Source organism: Onychomys torridus, chromosome X (genome assembly GCF_903995425.1).
Source record: "Onychomys torridus chromosome X, mOncTor1.1, whole genome shotgun sequence".
Lineage (NCBI taxonomy): Eukaryota > Metazoa > Chordata > Mammalia > Rodentia > Cricetidae > Onychomys > Onychomys torridus.
The window spans coordinates 20,690,746-20,705,254 of record NC_050466.1 but is presented as its reverse complement, the minus strand read 5'-3'; the positions used below and the strand labels follow the sequence as shown (position 1 = coordinate 20,705,254).

General features: G+C 41.5%; 1 protein-coding gene across 2 annotated transcripts in view; it reads left to right on the top strand.

Moving 5' to 3' along the window:
- The first annotated feature begins 361 nt into the window (after positions 1 to 361).
- The window catches only part of Cul4b (cullin 4B), a 45,327-nt gene continuing 31,179 nt past the window's right edge, over positions 362 to 14,509 (top strand). For both annotated transcript variants that reach the window (XM_036174111.1, XM_036174110.1), the window contains exons 1-4: positions 362 to 441; positions 7,824 to 7,997; positions 8,722 to 9,261; positions 11,324 to 11,439. In XM_036174111.1, the coding sequence (XP_036030004.1) occupies positions 378 to 441; positions 7,824 to 7,997; positions 8,722 to 9,261; positions 11,324 to 11,439 (894 nt within the window). In that variant the 5' untranslated portion in view covers positions 362 to 377. The remainder of the gene's footprint in view (positions 442 to 7,823; positions 7,998 to 8,721; positions 9,262 to 11,323; positions 11,440 to 14,509) is intronic.

The window sequence follows — 14,509 nt, the reverse complement described above, 5'->3', positions numbered from 1 at the left end:
TGTCTACTGCAGAGCAAGATCCAGAACAGGCACCAAAACTACACAGAGAAACCCTGTCTTGAAAAATAAAACTAAACAAAAACCCCAAACAAACAAAAAACAACCAAATAAAATAGCATGCTAGAGTTGGAAGTCCAATGTCAGATATTAAAAATAAAACACATTTTACTCTTCAAATTACCTTTAAATGCAAGAGGAAAATTAAATATATGAAAAGTAATGTAGGAGGTCCTGGGGTTCATCCCCAGCACTTAAGAAAAGTCCAATAATGGAAGGCAATAAAGGGGAGAGTATGATTAGTCTATCCAAATTTGAGGATGTTCTTAATACTGCCTTCCAAGTGAGCTCTCTATTTTCTCACAGCTCCCAAGGAGAAGATGTCATCACGTTCAACTAGATCTAGAGAAAGAAGAGACAATGACTCCAGCTCAGAAGATAACAGTGAGTGAACTAGTAAGACCTAGTTACAGCCACATGACTGTTGCCAGGTATCTAAGCAGTGAGTGCATGATTAAAATGGCAAGAGAACAAGGTGGGAATGCATTTCCCCAGAGGGACTTGGGATGGGGAGGACAGTCTAGAGGACACTTCTGCCTTTGTTGTTATACTGAGAATTAACTCATTTGACATTTTGTAACTTTAAAGTTTAATAAAATTTTGCGTTTGCTATTGTGTGGGCCAATCAGCAGTTATCAGAATATGGAGTAATATACCAACATATTTTTGAGGGGTTATATGATAATCTCTCAAAAATTCAAATATACCTTTCACTTGACCAAATTCAACTTCAAATATATTCTGTGGAATATCCATTATAGAGTGTTTTGGTTGTTGTAAACTGTTGAAAATACAGTGTTCTTAAATAAGCTTAGATCTTCTCCACATTAAATATAATATTTGTTTGATTGTTTTGAGACAGGAGCTTGCTCTATATGTCAGGCTGTCCTCACACAATATCTTCCTGCCTCTGCTTCTCAAATACTGTGTTTACAAGTACGTGTCACATTGATGTGTTAGTAGTATATTATGGAAATATAGAACCTTTAAAATGGTTCATTCCTAATACAAAAAAATCCTTAGCATGCTTTAAATCACCTTCTCTTTTTCAGATCTGTGAGTTAGAGGCCATCCTGATCCACAGAGTGAGTTCCAGGGCAGCCAGGGCTACACAGAGAAACCCTGTCTCAAAAACAACAAAGTACAACTCTGAACTCTGTTTTAGCACAAATGCAGCCACAGAGAATATGCAAAGGAATGATTATGGCCACGATGCAAAAAAAACTATATTTACACAGACAGCAAAAAGCTGGAATTGGCCCCCACTGGTCACAGATTTCCAAAGGATGGTTTTATTCACCTGAATTCCTCATACAGTAATAGCACAGTATTCTGGTTTTATCAGGTCCACCCTGGCTCCTATTTTGCATGTTTTGTCCTCTCCCTCCTTTGAGGTTCTCAGCTTAAGTCTTAAACCACTGCAACTCATGTAAGGCCACAGCTTCAACAGAAGGGAGTGTTTATGTCTAAGCATTAGTGCTAAAGGGCCTAGGAGTTGCTAGCAGACTCTTTAGTGCTCCAGAATCTAGTTAGGATGGAAAGTTGTGCCCTCTAACTGTCTCCTCATATTTTGGTCCCTGCTGTGTGTTCTCTCTCCTCTAGGATTTAAATGTGTCCCCTATATTCTTCCTTGATGCTCTCTGCTCCCTTTCATTCCTACCTGTCCAGCTCCACTGCTTTCAGTTGAATTTCGAATGCTCATGCTCATTTTTGACTCTTTTCTCCATTTCATCCCACCAGTCTCCATTACTGTCTCAGGCATAGTCAGCACCTTTCATGACTGCGTGGTAGTAATTGGCTCCCTCTCCCACTAGGCTAGCAGAAAACCGTTTGAGAGCAAGGGTTGTTTTTATGTACTCTGTGACCAGATTCTATTAGGTTCTCAGGCAAGGTTTGTTTGTTCAGCATTTATCTAGATTTTGCCAAGAGGGGGGGAAGGAGGAGGAGGAGCTGATTTCCCCTTCCCACTGGTTGAAGGTCTATCCAGGGAATGAACTGATTGTCTAGAACAAAATACCACTCTTGGCTGATATATATATATATATATATTTCTTGCTATGTTCCTTCTTCATAGGGGCTTCAACTACATGCAAGCTTGATCTTCATATTAGTTAGTTACTGTTCTCATTGCTGCAACAACACACACACACACACACACACACACATACACACACACACACACACACACACACACACAAAAAAAAAAAACGACAAAAACAGCTTAAGGAAGGAAGGAAGGGTTTGTTCTGGTTCAGAGTCCATCATGACAGAACATTTCTTTTGTGCTACTGGGAATGAAACCTAGGGCAAGTGCTCTACCAGCCCAAGATTTAAAAAACAATAGAACAACCCCCACCAACCTCCCTAGGTGATTGTATTGTGAAGTCAGAGGGAATAGCTGATTTAAATTTAAACTGGCCTTGCTTGTGAGACAAAAACCCTGAACCCATTCATTATAACAGCAAACATTAAAGCAGGGGGTGGGGAATTGTGAGACTCACTGATGAAGTGAGCAGAAGTATAAATGGGGCCCAGCAACTCCATACTAAGTGAATGCTTGGCATCACCGCAGGGAGAATTAATCTGTGGCTGGTCTAGTTCCCCACCATCAAATCCTCAGGGAGAATGGCCTGGTTCTTTCAGTTAATAAATCTGCCTTTCCAACTGGCCACAGCCTTGACTGATGAAGTCTCTGAGTTGAGAGGCTAAAGGTTCAAATATTTAAGTGCTCAGTTTTGGTTTTATTGTTTATATGCATTACATTTATCTTCTAAAGGACTTTACCTAAATAGCGGAGTATGGTTCTTAATTATCTGTCCTTTTTATTTTGATGGTTCTTGTTTTAGGACAGGGTATCACATAGCCCAAGATGACTTGGAATTTGCTATATTGCTGACCTTGGCTTTGGACTCCTCATTTTTCTGCCTCTGGTTTCCAAATGCTGGAACTCCAAGTGTTCACCTCTACACCTGTCTTTTTTTGTTTGTTTGTTTGTTTTTGTTTTTGTTTTTCGAGACAGGGTTTCTCTGTGTAGCTTTGCTCCTTTCCTGGAACTCACTTGGTAGCCCAGGCTGGCCTCTAACTCACAGAGATCCACCTGGCTCTGCTTCCCAGTGCTGGGATTAAAGGTGTGTGCCACCACCACCCGGCTAAAACATCAATTTTATGATGCTTACTCTTCTATCCCACAGAGCTTCATACAGTTGCCATGCAAGCCCTTGAACTTTGCAGGATAATGAGATATCTTTGAGGCTGGGTAACTCAGTGGTACAACACACAAACATTTGGCATGAGACCTTAGTTATAATCACTAGCATCCAGCTTGACTTTTGAATTCTTAACTCTGAGACTGTGTGTCTGTGTGTGAGTTTAGGATAAGACATCTATGCAAATCATCATAGCCCTAAACAGTTTCCTGTGTCTCACATAATGCTTGCTTTAGGGACATTCAACATCTCCTGAACAAGCAATCTCTTATTTTGAAGGAAAAATCACACACAGTGTATAATACAACTTTCTTAAGTGTCTGTCTGATGATAGCAAGTATGATTTAACTGAGAGGGCCTAAAACCAAGTACCCTGGGGAATCTCCATGATCAAAACAGGGAAACAGCCAGGTGAGGTAGTTCACATCTATAATTCTAGCCTCTAGGAGGCTGAGGTTGGCAAATGGCTGAGTTCAAGACTAGTCTAGGTTACAATATGAAACAATCTCATCTCACAAAAACAAATCAACCAAACGAAAAACCAACAAAATTGTGTGTGTGTGTGTGTATGTGTGTGTGTGTACATATTACAGAAATAAGGGAATGAACAGTAGAAAAATAGTCTTTGTTTATATTTTCCCTATATGCATATACTTATTTTTATAAATAAAGGTTGCTTAAAAGAATATCAATGACTGCACTTCATTGTAATAAGTGCACATTACATAGTATAATGAATGTTTTTGAGGTAATGAGTTGAACTTACAAGATAAAAGATTCTTCTATATGTGGAACATATTTTTAAGTGCCCAACCTGATTTTGTTTGATAGTGGTCATATTTGTATGTTTTTTCCAATATACACATTTTGATTATTGTGGATTTATTGAATTCAATCTTAAAATGTATTTTGGGGGGGCTGGAGAGATGGCTTAGTGAGTTAAGAACAGCTAAGTTTGATTCCTAGCACCTATGTGGAGCCTCACAACCATCTGTAACAGCAGTCACAGGGGATTTGATGCCATTTTCTGACATCAGCAGGCTCTTGCACACATGTGGTACACATGCACACACTCATGTGTGGAGAGGTGCTGAGAAGGTCCACATGATCTGATGTCCATGGCAAAGCAGATCTCCCTGATCTCCCCATAACCCAAAGCAAAATGTAGTATTTCATTTTAATGCCTGGCTAGCCTAGACCTTGCTGTGTAGACCAGGCTGTCCTTGAACACACAGAGATCCACCTGCCTCTACCTCCCAAGTACTTTGATTAGAGGCATGTACCATAAGAAAAATAAACACTTAGGGACTGGAAAGGTGGCTTAGTGGTTAAGGGCACTGGCTGGTCTTCCAGAGGACCAGGGTTCAATTCAACTGTCTGTAACTCCATTTCTAGGGGGTCTGACACCTTCACACAGACGGACATACATGCAGGCAAAACACACGCACATAAAATAAATCTTAAAAAAATACACTGGAGCCGGGTGGTGGTGGTGGTGGTGGTGGTGGTGGTGGTGGTGGTGGTGGTGGTGGTGGTGATGCACACCTATAATCCCAGCACTCAAGGCAGAGGCAGGTGGATCTCTGTGAGTTTGAGGCTAGCCTGGTCTACAGAGCTAGTCCAGGACAGGCTCCAAAGCTACAGAGAAACCCTGTCTCGAAAAACAAAAACAAACAAACAAACAAATACACTGGATCATTTTTTTTTAAAGAAAGAAAATGTACTTTAATATTGAAAGTGTGTTTTAATTCTGTTTGGCAAATATTTGGGTGTATATAAAATACTTTATCTAGTTCCAGATAGTTGAGTTTTGATATAGAAGACATTTCATACAACATTTTTTTTTCTCTTTTTAAAATTGGTCTGAGCCCAAAAGGGGGTGGGGGTCAGGCATTCCTTTAAACCTAGCACTCAGAAGTTAGAGGCAGGCGGATCTCTGTGAGTTCAAGGCTAGCCTGGTATACAGAATAAATTCCAGGACAGCTAGGGCTACACAGAGAAATCCTGTCTCAAAACAACAAAAAACTGGTCTGAGGTTCTAGGATTAAAACCCAGTCCTCTCATGACACGGTGCTATTTAAGTTGATTTGTGTAACAAAATGTACACTTAAGAAAAAAATTATTAAAATTCCATATCCTTATTAAGATATGCTAAATAGCAAGTGGGGTGGTGGTGGTGGTAGCTTATGCCTTTAATCCCAGTACTTGGGAGGCAGAGGTAGGCAATTCTCTGTGAGTTCGAGGCCAGCCTGGTCTACAAAGTGAGTTCCAGGAAAGGCTTAAAGCTACACAGAAACCCTGTGTCAAAAAACCAAAAAAAAAAAAAAAAAAAAGATATGCTAAATATATGAGGGTTGACCTGGCACAACATTAGATTATAAGATGCCAAAAGAAAGATAATTATTAGTCATTTAAGGAAAAAGTTACTTTTTACCATAAAACTCAGGGACATTTTTGGAGACTTTCCACAAGTATGTCATTCAACATGTAAACTGCTTGGGAGCCTGAGGCAGGAGAACTGAAATACAGTTTACCTGAGCTACCAAATATGGTCATGTCTGGCCTGAGAGACGGCCTGTATCCACAGTTGCTGGGGTGGGGCTCTGGAGATTCTGGAGATTCCTCTCCTTCCTGAGGTCCTGCTGGCTGTTACTGGTTGCTGGGGAAAGAGTGGTAATTAGCAGGCACTGCAGGATACATGAAACACAAACCCTTTGCCCCAGTCCCTTCGCAGGCCAGCTGTTTTCTTTCATGGCCCTGGGGCCTCAATTCCACTAGAGCTTTGCTGTATCCGGACAACCACTAGCACAAAGGGGCAGACCAGTTTGTTTTTTTTATTGAGATAGGGTCTCTTTAGTCCAGTCTGGGCTTGAAGTCAAGGCAATCCTCCTGCCTCAGCCTCTCTAGTGCTGGGAATACAAATGTGAGCTCTCATACTCAGTTTAAGATGGCAACTTTTCTGGAGAATTTGCATGTTAAGGGCTTTTCGGGACACAAAGGAGTGTGGCCTTATTGTTAGAAAGGTGATTTCTCTTCCGTGTTCTTACCATTCAAAGCTGCTTTTACTCTAACCACAAGACCCTAATATGTATTAAAGCCTAGCTTGCTTAGCCTTGCTGTCTACCTTGTCCTAGATGGTAGACCGAATATTTGGTGTACCAGACATTTTTTTTTTTGCATAGGGTCTTGTTATGTAGCCTAGGCTACTCAAACTGGCAAGCCTTTTGCCTCTTCCAAAATATTGAGATTACAAACAAGTAGAACCACACCGTGGTCCTGGGTACGTTTCAAGCTTCATTTTCCATATTTCAACCTGATATCCTACCTTCTAGTCTCATTGCAATTTACACTACATAAACAAAATCTTTTCACAACTGAGAAATATTTCTCACTATCTCCTCTTGCCAACTCCCATTTTGGGACCCAGCATAAGTAAACATTGCTTATCTTGTCCTGACTATTCCGCATTTATGCTTTTCCCCACAGTAATTTCTAGACCTCTAAAAAAACCAATACTATTAGGGGAATTTGTTTTGAGGCTTTTCCTTCACTGACTTTTCAAAGGTAGGTTTCTGGGATAGTATCTGGCATGTGAACTCTTTCCATACAAGCTGTTTTTGTAGTTATGATGCAGAAATAATATGCTTGCAACTGTAGTTTTCTTTGAGTTTGTCTCTCCTGCTGAGAAAACCTGAAGATTAACTTTTTTCTTATTTTTCAGTCTGTGCAGCCCAGCCTGGCCTCAAACTAGCTCTACTCCAGCCTCAGCCTCCAGAGTGCTAGAATGACAGGTATTTACCAGTGCACTGGGTTAAAATGCCCCCTAAATTAAGTAAGAAGTCCCAAGAGAGACTTTACAAGGTTTATTGCTGGTAATTTAACCAAATTTCGAGTTTTTTTTTTTCTTGCCAATAATCACATGTAAAACTTGGTCTCGTGGAACACACTGGGAAGGAAACAGATTTTTGCCAATACTGCCTCTAAACTGAGAGTTGGTAAAAATGGAGGAAGTAGGTCTTAGCTTTGTTTGGTCAACAAATTACTGAGTTACTGACTGATAGGGCGAGAGGTCAGGCGGACCCTGAAATTGTGCTGGGTGGAGCTGTTATGTGACCTTAGAATGTACCCCTGCTCTCGCCAGCCATCTTAGAAAATGCTCATGGTAGAAAGGTAACCGGATTTACAGCTGTTATCATTAAGACAATCAGAATGTGGGCCTGTGGGATGTTGTGTCAGGGACAAAATGTGTTGCTCCACCGAGTCAAGAACTTTCCTGCTACCTAAGCTTTCTCCACTCTCTGAACATAGTGATACGCCTATCTCTCATGAGTAGGTATGCTTAGGTTTTCCTCTTTTTTCGGGTTACTCCCGTGGCCTTGCAACTGCTCCTTAGCCCTGTTCCTCTTTCAAAGTTTCTCTTCCACTTACTTTTTCCTTCCCACCCTCTTCTTTTCCCAGCTAGCTTACCCCGCCCCTAGCATGTACCACCTCCTCGGCCTCACGGGAGGCTTCCCGCTTCTTCTCCCCCCCCCCCCAACCCTATCTCCCCGCCCTCCTCAGGTTCAGAAACCTCCAATCAAGAGCGCCGAAGGCGTCGCCACGGCCCGCCCCGTCCTCCCTATCCACCTCTTTTACCCCCCGTGTTCCCTCCCCCAACCCCCCCACCTCAAGTCCGTCGGACTCGGGGGCTTCAGGATCTGGGAGCTATGAAAAGTGTCTGCCCAGGCACTTCCGGTAAGGACGCTGTGGCGCGAAGCTCCCCGCGGGACCGATAAGGAAGGGGTGACTGGCGCTGGGGAGCCGGGTTAGGAGGGTGCTGGCAGGGAAGGGGTGCGGGAGCGGGAGCTCCAGCGAGCTGCCCGGAGCGAGCGTCCCCGGCGCTTCAAGTCGCCCCGCGGTGAGCCGGCGCCCCCGCCTCCCGGGCCGCTCGGGTCCTCCCCCCCCCCCCCCCCCACTCCGCGAGGGTGACGCCGCCTCTCCACGGGCGCCGCGTGACCGGAAGTGGCGCCATCTTTAGCCTCTTGTGCTATTGACAATAACAAGCCTCGGCTCGCTCCCCCTCCCCCCTCCCGCCCTGCGTCTCCCCTCCCTGAGAGAGGGAGAAAAGGAGGAGGAGCTGCAAGCTTCACTGACTCCCTGAGTCTCTCCCGCAGAAAGTGGGGGAGAGAGGACGAAAAGCAGGGGAGGGGGGAACGGCACGGGCCGTTTACCTGTCTGCCTCCTTTGCTTCCCCCCGCCCCGTTCTCACTGCGGGTGTCAGCCTATCTGCCTTCCCAAGCCCTCCCGTTCCCCCTCCGGTGTGCCCCCCCCACTTTCCTTCTCGTCCTCTGTGTTTCTCCTCTCTTTCTTCCCTTCCCCCTCCAGCATTGCCACCTCTCCTACACGCACGCAGGCACATAAACGTAGGTTTTTGATGCTCCTCTGCCCGTTGACCCCGCTATTTTCATGTTTCCAACAGGTTTTTCTTCCCCCAATCCCTCTGCTGCTACTGCTGCTGCTCAGGAGGTCAGATCTGCCACTGATGGTAATACCAGCACCACTCCGCCCACCTCTGCCAAGAAGAGAAAGTTAAACAGCAGCAGCAGTAGCAGCAGTAGCAGTAGTAACGAGAGAGAAGACTTTGATTCCACCTCTTCCTCTTCCACCCCTCCACAACCTAGAGATTCGGCGTCCCCTTCAACCTCGTCCTTTTGCCTCGGGGTTCCAGTGGCCACTTCCAGCCACGTACCGATACAGAAGAAGCTGCGTTTCGAAGATACCCTGGAGTTTGTAGGGTTTGATACGAAAATGGCTGAGGAATCTTCCTCCTCATCTTCCTCATCTTCACCAACTGCTGCAACCTCACAGCAGCAGCAACTTAAAAATAAGAGTATATTAATTTCTTCTGTGGCTTCAGTGCACCATGCAAACGGCCTGGCTAAATCATCTACCACGGTCTCTAGCTTTGCTAACAGCAAGCCTGGTTCTGCTAAGAAGTTAGTGATCAAGAACTTTAAAGGTAACCAAGGCCAAAATCCATAATCACCTACTAAGAATTTAACACTTGAGCAGTCACGTGCGCTGTTTATGTTAATATATTAAACAGTATAGAGATCGCCTAATGATTTATGCATAATCAATGAGTGCAAGAGAAGTCCAAGTTTTGGTGGAGGGTTCTTTTCCTGGGCTGTTTGTGTCCTTGCTCTGAAGCACTCTCTTTAGTATTTCCGTGAAATGTTTTTGAGGTCTGTCTCAACTTATTATACCTAATCTGTTGTTCCTTAAAACATTGACGGTATGATTGATCTGAATTTTACAGGTGAGAAACTTGTCTTCTAAAGAGGTACATTTCAGGTGCATAGTGAGTCTTGTCACTACTGAGATTTTAATTTTTTTGTTTTTTTGGATTTTTTTGATTGTTTTTGCGCCGGAGCTGAGGACCGAACCCAGGGCCTTGTGCTTGCTAGGCAAGCGCTCTACCACTGAGCTAAATCCCCAACCTGATTTTAATTTTTATAGGCCACATACTCCAGTCCCTAAAAATGTGGGTACTGAGGTTGATAATTTTATGTTTAAATGAGATTTATAGTTAGGCTCTTAGTGTAGAGTACTGTATTTGTGAAACTCTCTGTGGAAGGAGTATTTGGTGAAAATTTTTTTGGTTTTTTATTTTCCTTACATCTCTTCCCAAATGTAAAGTCCAAAAATGAAAACTGCTGTGTATACACAGAAGTAGTGACTATCAGTAGTCTGAAGATAGAAACAGTTAACTACATTTTTCCTCACTAAAATGGGCATTTAAAGTATTGACCTGCAGCTATTAGAAAATTTGCGCATACTGTGTTTGAGATTACTGATTGGGAGTGTGATGCATACACCAATGAAAATAGAAACTCAGCATATAAAATGTATCTGAGCTAAGTTCTTGTCTGTTGAATGTGTTTCTGTTTTTCTTATTGTTTTCACAGTCCTCAGTTAGCAGGTAATAGTTGCTAGAATGTTTATTAAAGGTGGGGAAGTAAATGAATGAACTTAGGACAGCTTGTACCAGAAAGTGGGAAGAACTGGTTACTCTGTGCTTGTGTTGGGAATGTGCTATTTGTCTCACAAGGGGCCTTATAGTATTGTCTGTTCTTAACCCTTTCTTTTTTTTTTTTATATGACTCTCTTTCCACCCCTAGGCTCTCAAGAGTTAACATTCTTTCTGATTTACTAGTAGAGCTTTCTAAATTGAATATGAACCATATTTACAAGTTCATTCATTACTTCACTTACAGATGAATGATTTATTTAATAGGGAAGGATTTTTCAAGAAATGAGCTGTGATCCTAATTGCATTTGCAAATTGATTTCAGAAACTTTATTTTTCTTTCTCCTGAAGGCATTAAGGCATTTGGAATCTTTAATTTGTTTCACTTAAGCGCTGGTGAATGAAGTTTAAAGTCTAGATTAAGATTTCTTTGCAATCTGAAAATGCTGAATAGATTCTGGAGTCATTTGGGTGTTGTTTGTTTTTAAATTTTCATTCTGTTCCTTTAAAACTAAGAAATGTTCTCCGTTTCTGTGATTGCTGCATACATTAGGGAGTCACAGACCAGGATTGGAATCTCAGCTTTGCCATTGACTAGCTATGGTGACCTTGGGCAAGCTTACCAAATAAGTTCCAGGTTCAGTTTCTTCAGTTGTAAAATAGAGGTGTTAATAGTCACTTTGGGTATTTTATTGTGGGGATGATTTCTAAGAAGTTTCTAAGATACTTTTCACATAGTACATACTTGGTGTTTTAAATCTTCTCTACAAGATTCATGTCAGCTTTGGTTTACACATGCTAAAAACAAGTTCAGGACTGCTATTTTTATCTGTCATTCTTGAATTTTTATTTTTGAAGCAATACAATCAATAGGAGAAAAAACCTTTACCTTCAATTTTCATAGGTGAGTCAAAATGTAGTATTTTGGCATCTTAAATTTTGTTTATACTGAACTTTTAAATACCATGCTAACTTTAATATTGAGGTATAATGGTTCTTTAGTTACTGTATCCTGAATATTTTTCTAATGATTTTTTTGCATATTATTTAGATAAGCCTAAATTACCAGAAAACTATACAGATGAGACATGGCAGAAGCTAAAAGAAGCAGTGGAAGCTATTCAGAATAGTACTTCAATTAAGTACAATTTAGAAGAACTCTACCAGGTATGTATTAGTGTGGAAAACCAGATATGACTAACAGAAGTCAAGATGGCATGCATTTGTATTTTCTTCTTTAAAGGAGTGTGTGTGTGTGTGTGTGTGTGTGTGTGTGTGTGTGTGTGTAGTGTGTATGTATGTATGTATGTATGTATGTGTATGCCCATGAGCGTGCATGTGGGAGGCCAGAGGCTTAGGATGCCTCTAGAACTGGAATTATAATGGTTGTGAGCTGCCTGACATGGGTGCTAGGAATCGAACTTGAGTCATAGAAGAGTGCTCTTAACTGCTGATCCATTTCTCCAGCCCCTTGGGTTTGAACTTTTTGAAATTTGTTCCTAAGTAGACTGTTTTGTTCCCTACTACTTTATTGGTGCCTTCTATTTTATGATCACAGCACAAGATTTACTTAAACTGGGGATACATAATTGAACACTTCTGATAAGGTTGCAGTTATATTTTGATATAGTAAAGATATATGAGCTAGAGTATAATGCTATAGCATGGATCCTAGAAGGTTTTTTCGTGGATGTCATTTCTGTTGTGCCATTCTTGCTTAGTTCTGTTACCCACCTATAGGAAAGGCCTCAAGACATACAGCTCTTCACATTCTCACATCGTTTGTTCTGCCTTATTCTTTTTAAAAAATTGCATTTGTTCTGTGCATATAGGTGTGGATATCAGAGGACAACTTAATAAGAGTCAGTTCTTTCCTTCCACCCTGTGGGTCCCAGGGATTGAATGCAAGTCATTAGGCTTGATGCTAAGTGCCTTTTACCTGCTGAACCATCTCCTTTAAAGAACTTAATTTAAGAAAATTTGCCTGTGTGTATGAGAGAGAGTAGTGTGGGTGTTCATATTTTCGCCACCCAAACCACGTAGAAATCTTCCTCCATGTGTGTCCTAGGTATCAGACTCAGGTTGTCAGGTTTTGTGGCAAGCACCTTTACCTGATGAGCTATCCATCTCCTTGGCCCTGTTGATTTGTTTTATCTTGAGACAAAGCTTCTCTTTGGCTGTCCTGGAACTCGCTCTGTAGACCAGGGTGGCCTGGAACTCTTCCTGCCTCTGCTTCCCAGCTGCTGGGATTAATGGTGTGTGCTACCACTGCCTGAGGCCCATTCTTTCTTTTTTTAAGATTTATTTATTATATAGACAGTGCTCTCCCTGCATGTGCGCCTGCACGCCAGAAGAGGGCACCGGATCTCATTATGGATGGTTGTGAGCCACCATGTGCTTGCTAGGAATCGAATTCAGGACCTCTGGAAGAGCAGTCGGTGCTCTTAACCACTGAGCCGTCTCTCCAGCCAATCATTCTTTCTTAATAGTAGCATTTTGTACTTTTTTCTTGAGCTTGTTTCATCTCCAGAAATGAGCAGCACCTATAATAGCTCAATACCTTAACCTGAGGTTCATGTTTGTTTTTCCTGATTTGCCAAGAGAGTTTTCCTCACGGCAGTTTTGATACAACTAATTCAGGAAGCTGTTTTTCCTTACAGCATCAACCATTTGGTATTTAAAAATACTTCTGATTACATAGACTATTTTAGAGTGTTTGTGTTTTAGTAAACCTTGTAAGAAATTATGTTGGTTCAATATGTCAGCATTTGTAGTTTTTGTATTTTAGTTGTAGAGTGAGTATGTTGATGACTAAACTCTGGGTTAGGAGTTAGAGGACACATTTGGGATTTAATTTTGACTACTTCTGCTTTCCTAATCTTGGGCAAAACAATAAACACCCTCAGCTTTAGTTTCCTCCTCTATAAAACAGGCAAACTACTGCTTGCCTTATCTTCCTTTCTGGGTTGCTAATAATCAAATAAGATGTTGGTAAAACAAAACAACACCTTAATGAAGCACCACAATATATAAATTGAGCTGATGTTAATAGTAATCACATTTTTTTTTCCAAATCACAGTATACATTTTTTTTAAAATGTAGTAAGTTCAATTAAGATCACTGTGTGAAGTGAAATGAGTCAGTGTGTGCAGTAATCAGCAGGTAGTGATACTGTAGAAATGTCAGCTGGTGTTAAAGGATAAGTCCACCTCATTTGGTTCTTTTGGCACATTATAGATAGACATGCCTCTTGAATTATAAAATAACAAAAGTAGAATTAAGAGTCTATGAGGTCCACATATTGTGTATGATAAACCTGCAAAGCAGATCCACTTTCTAATAGTTCATTTAAAACAGAAACTCTTAAATATATAAAGTATTAGGTTTTTTTGTTTTTGTTTTGTTTTTTGTTTTTGTTTTTGGGTTTTTTTTTTTTTTTGAGACAGGGTTTCTCTATGTAGCTTTGTGCCTTTCCTGGAACTTGCTTTATAGACCAGGCTGGCCTCGAACTCACCTGGCTCTGCCTCCCGAGTGCTGGGATTAAAGGCATGTGCCACCACTACTACCCAGCTAAGTATTAGTTGTTATCCCACTTTATCAACAAGGAGATTGAGTCTCAGAATTTAAGTAACCCACCAAGTAGTGGTGATGGTGGTGGCTACTCACACCTTTAAGGCAGGCGAATCTTTGTGAGTGTGAGGCCAGCCTGGCCTACAGATTGAGTTCCAGGACAGCCAGGACTGTTACACAAAGAAACCCTGTCTAGAAAAAGTTTAAAAGGGGGGATTTAAATAACCAATCCAAAGTTACTTATTGGAAGAACAGGGAAAGTCAAACTAAGATGTTTAATTCTTTTTTGTTATTGTTGTTGTTGTTGTTGTTGTTGTTGTTTTTTATTTTCGAGACAGGGTTTCTCTGTGTTGTTTTGGTGCCTGTTCTGGATTTTGCTGTGTAGACCCAGCTGGCCTCCAACACAGAGATCCTCCTGGCTCTGCCTCCAGAGTGCTGGGGTTAAAGGCGTGTGCCACCACAGCCCAGCAAGATGTATAATTCTGAACTCCAATAGATCTTCTGCTACTGTGCTGTTTCACTAATAACACCACAGCACCTTATATACCATACAGCAGTGTTCAAAGCAGTTTTAGCAAAAAAAAAAAAAAAAAAAACCAAACAAACAAAATAGACCACTATCCACTATTAGAGTTTCCATTTGTGTATATAGTCTTTATTTGGGTA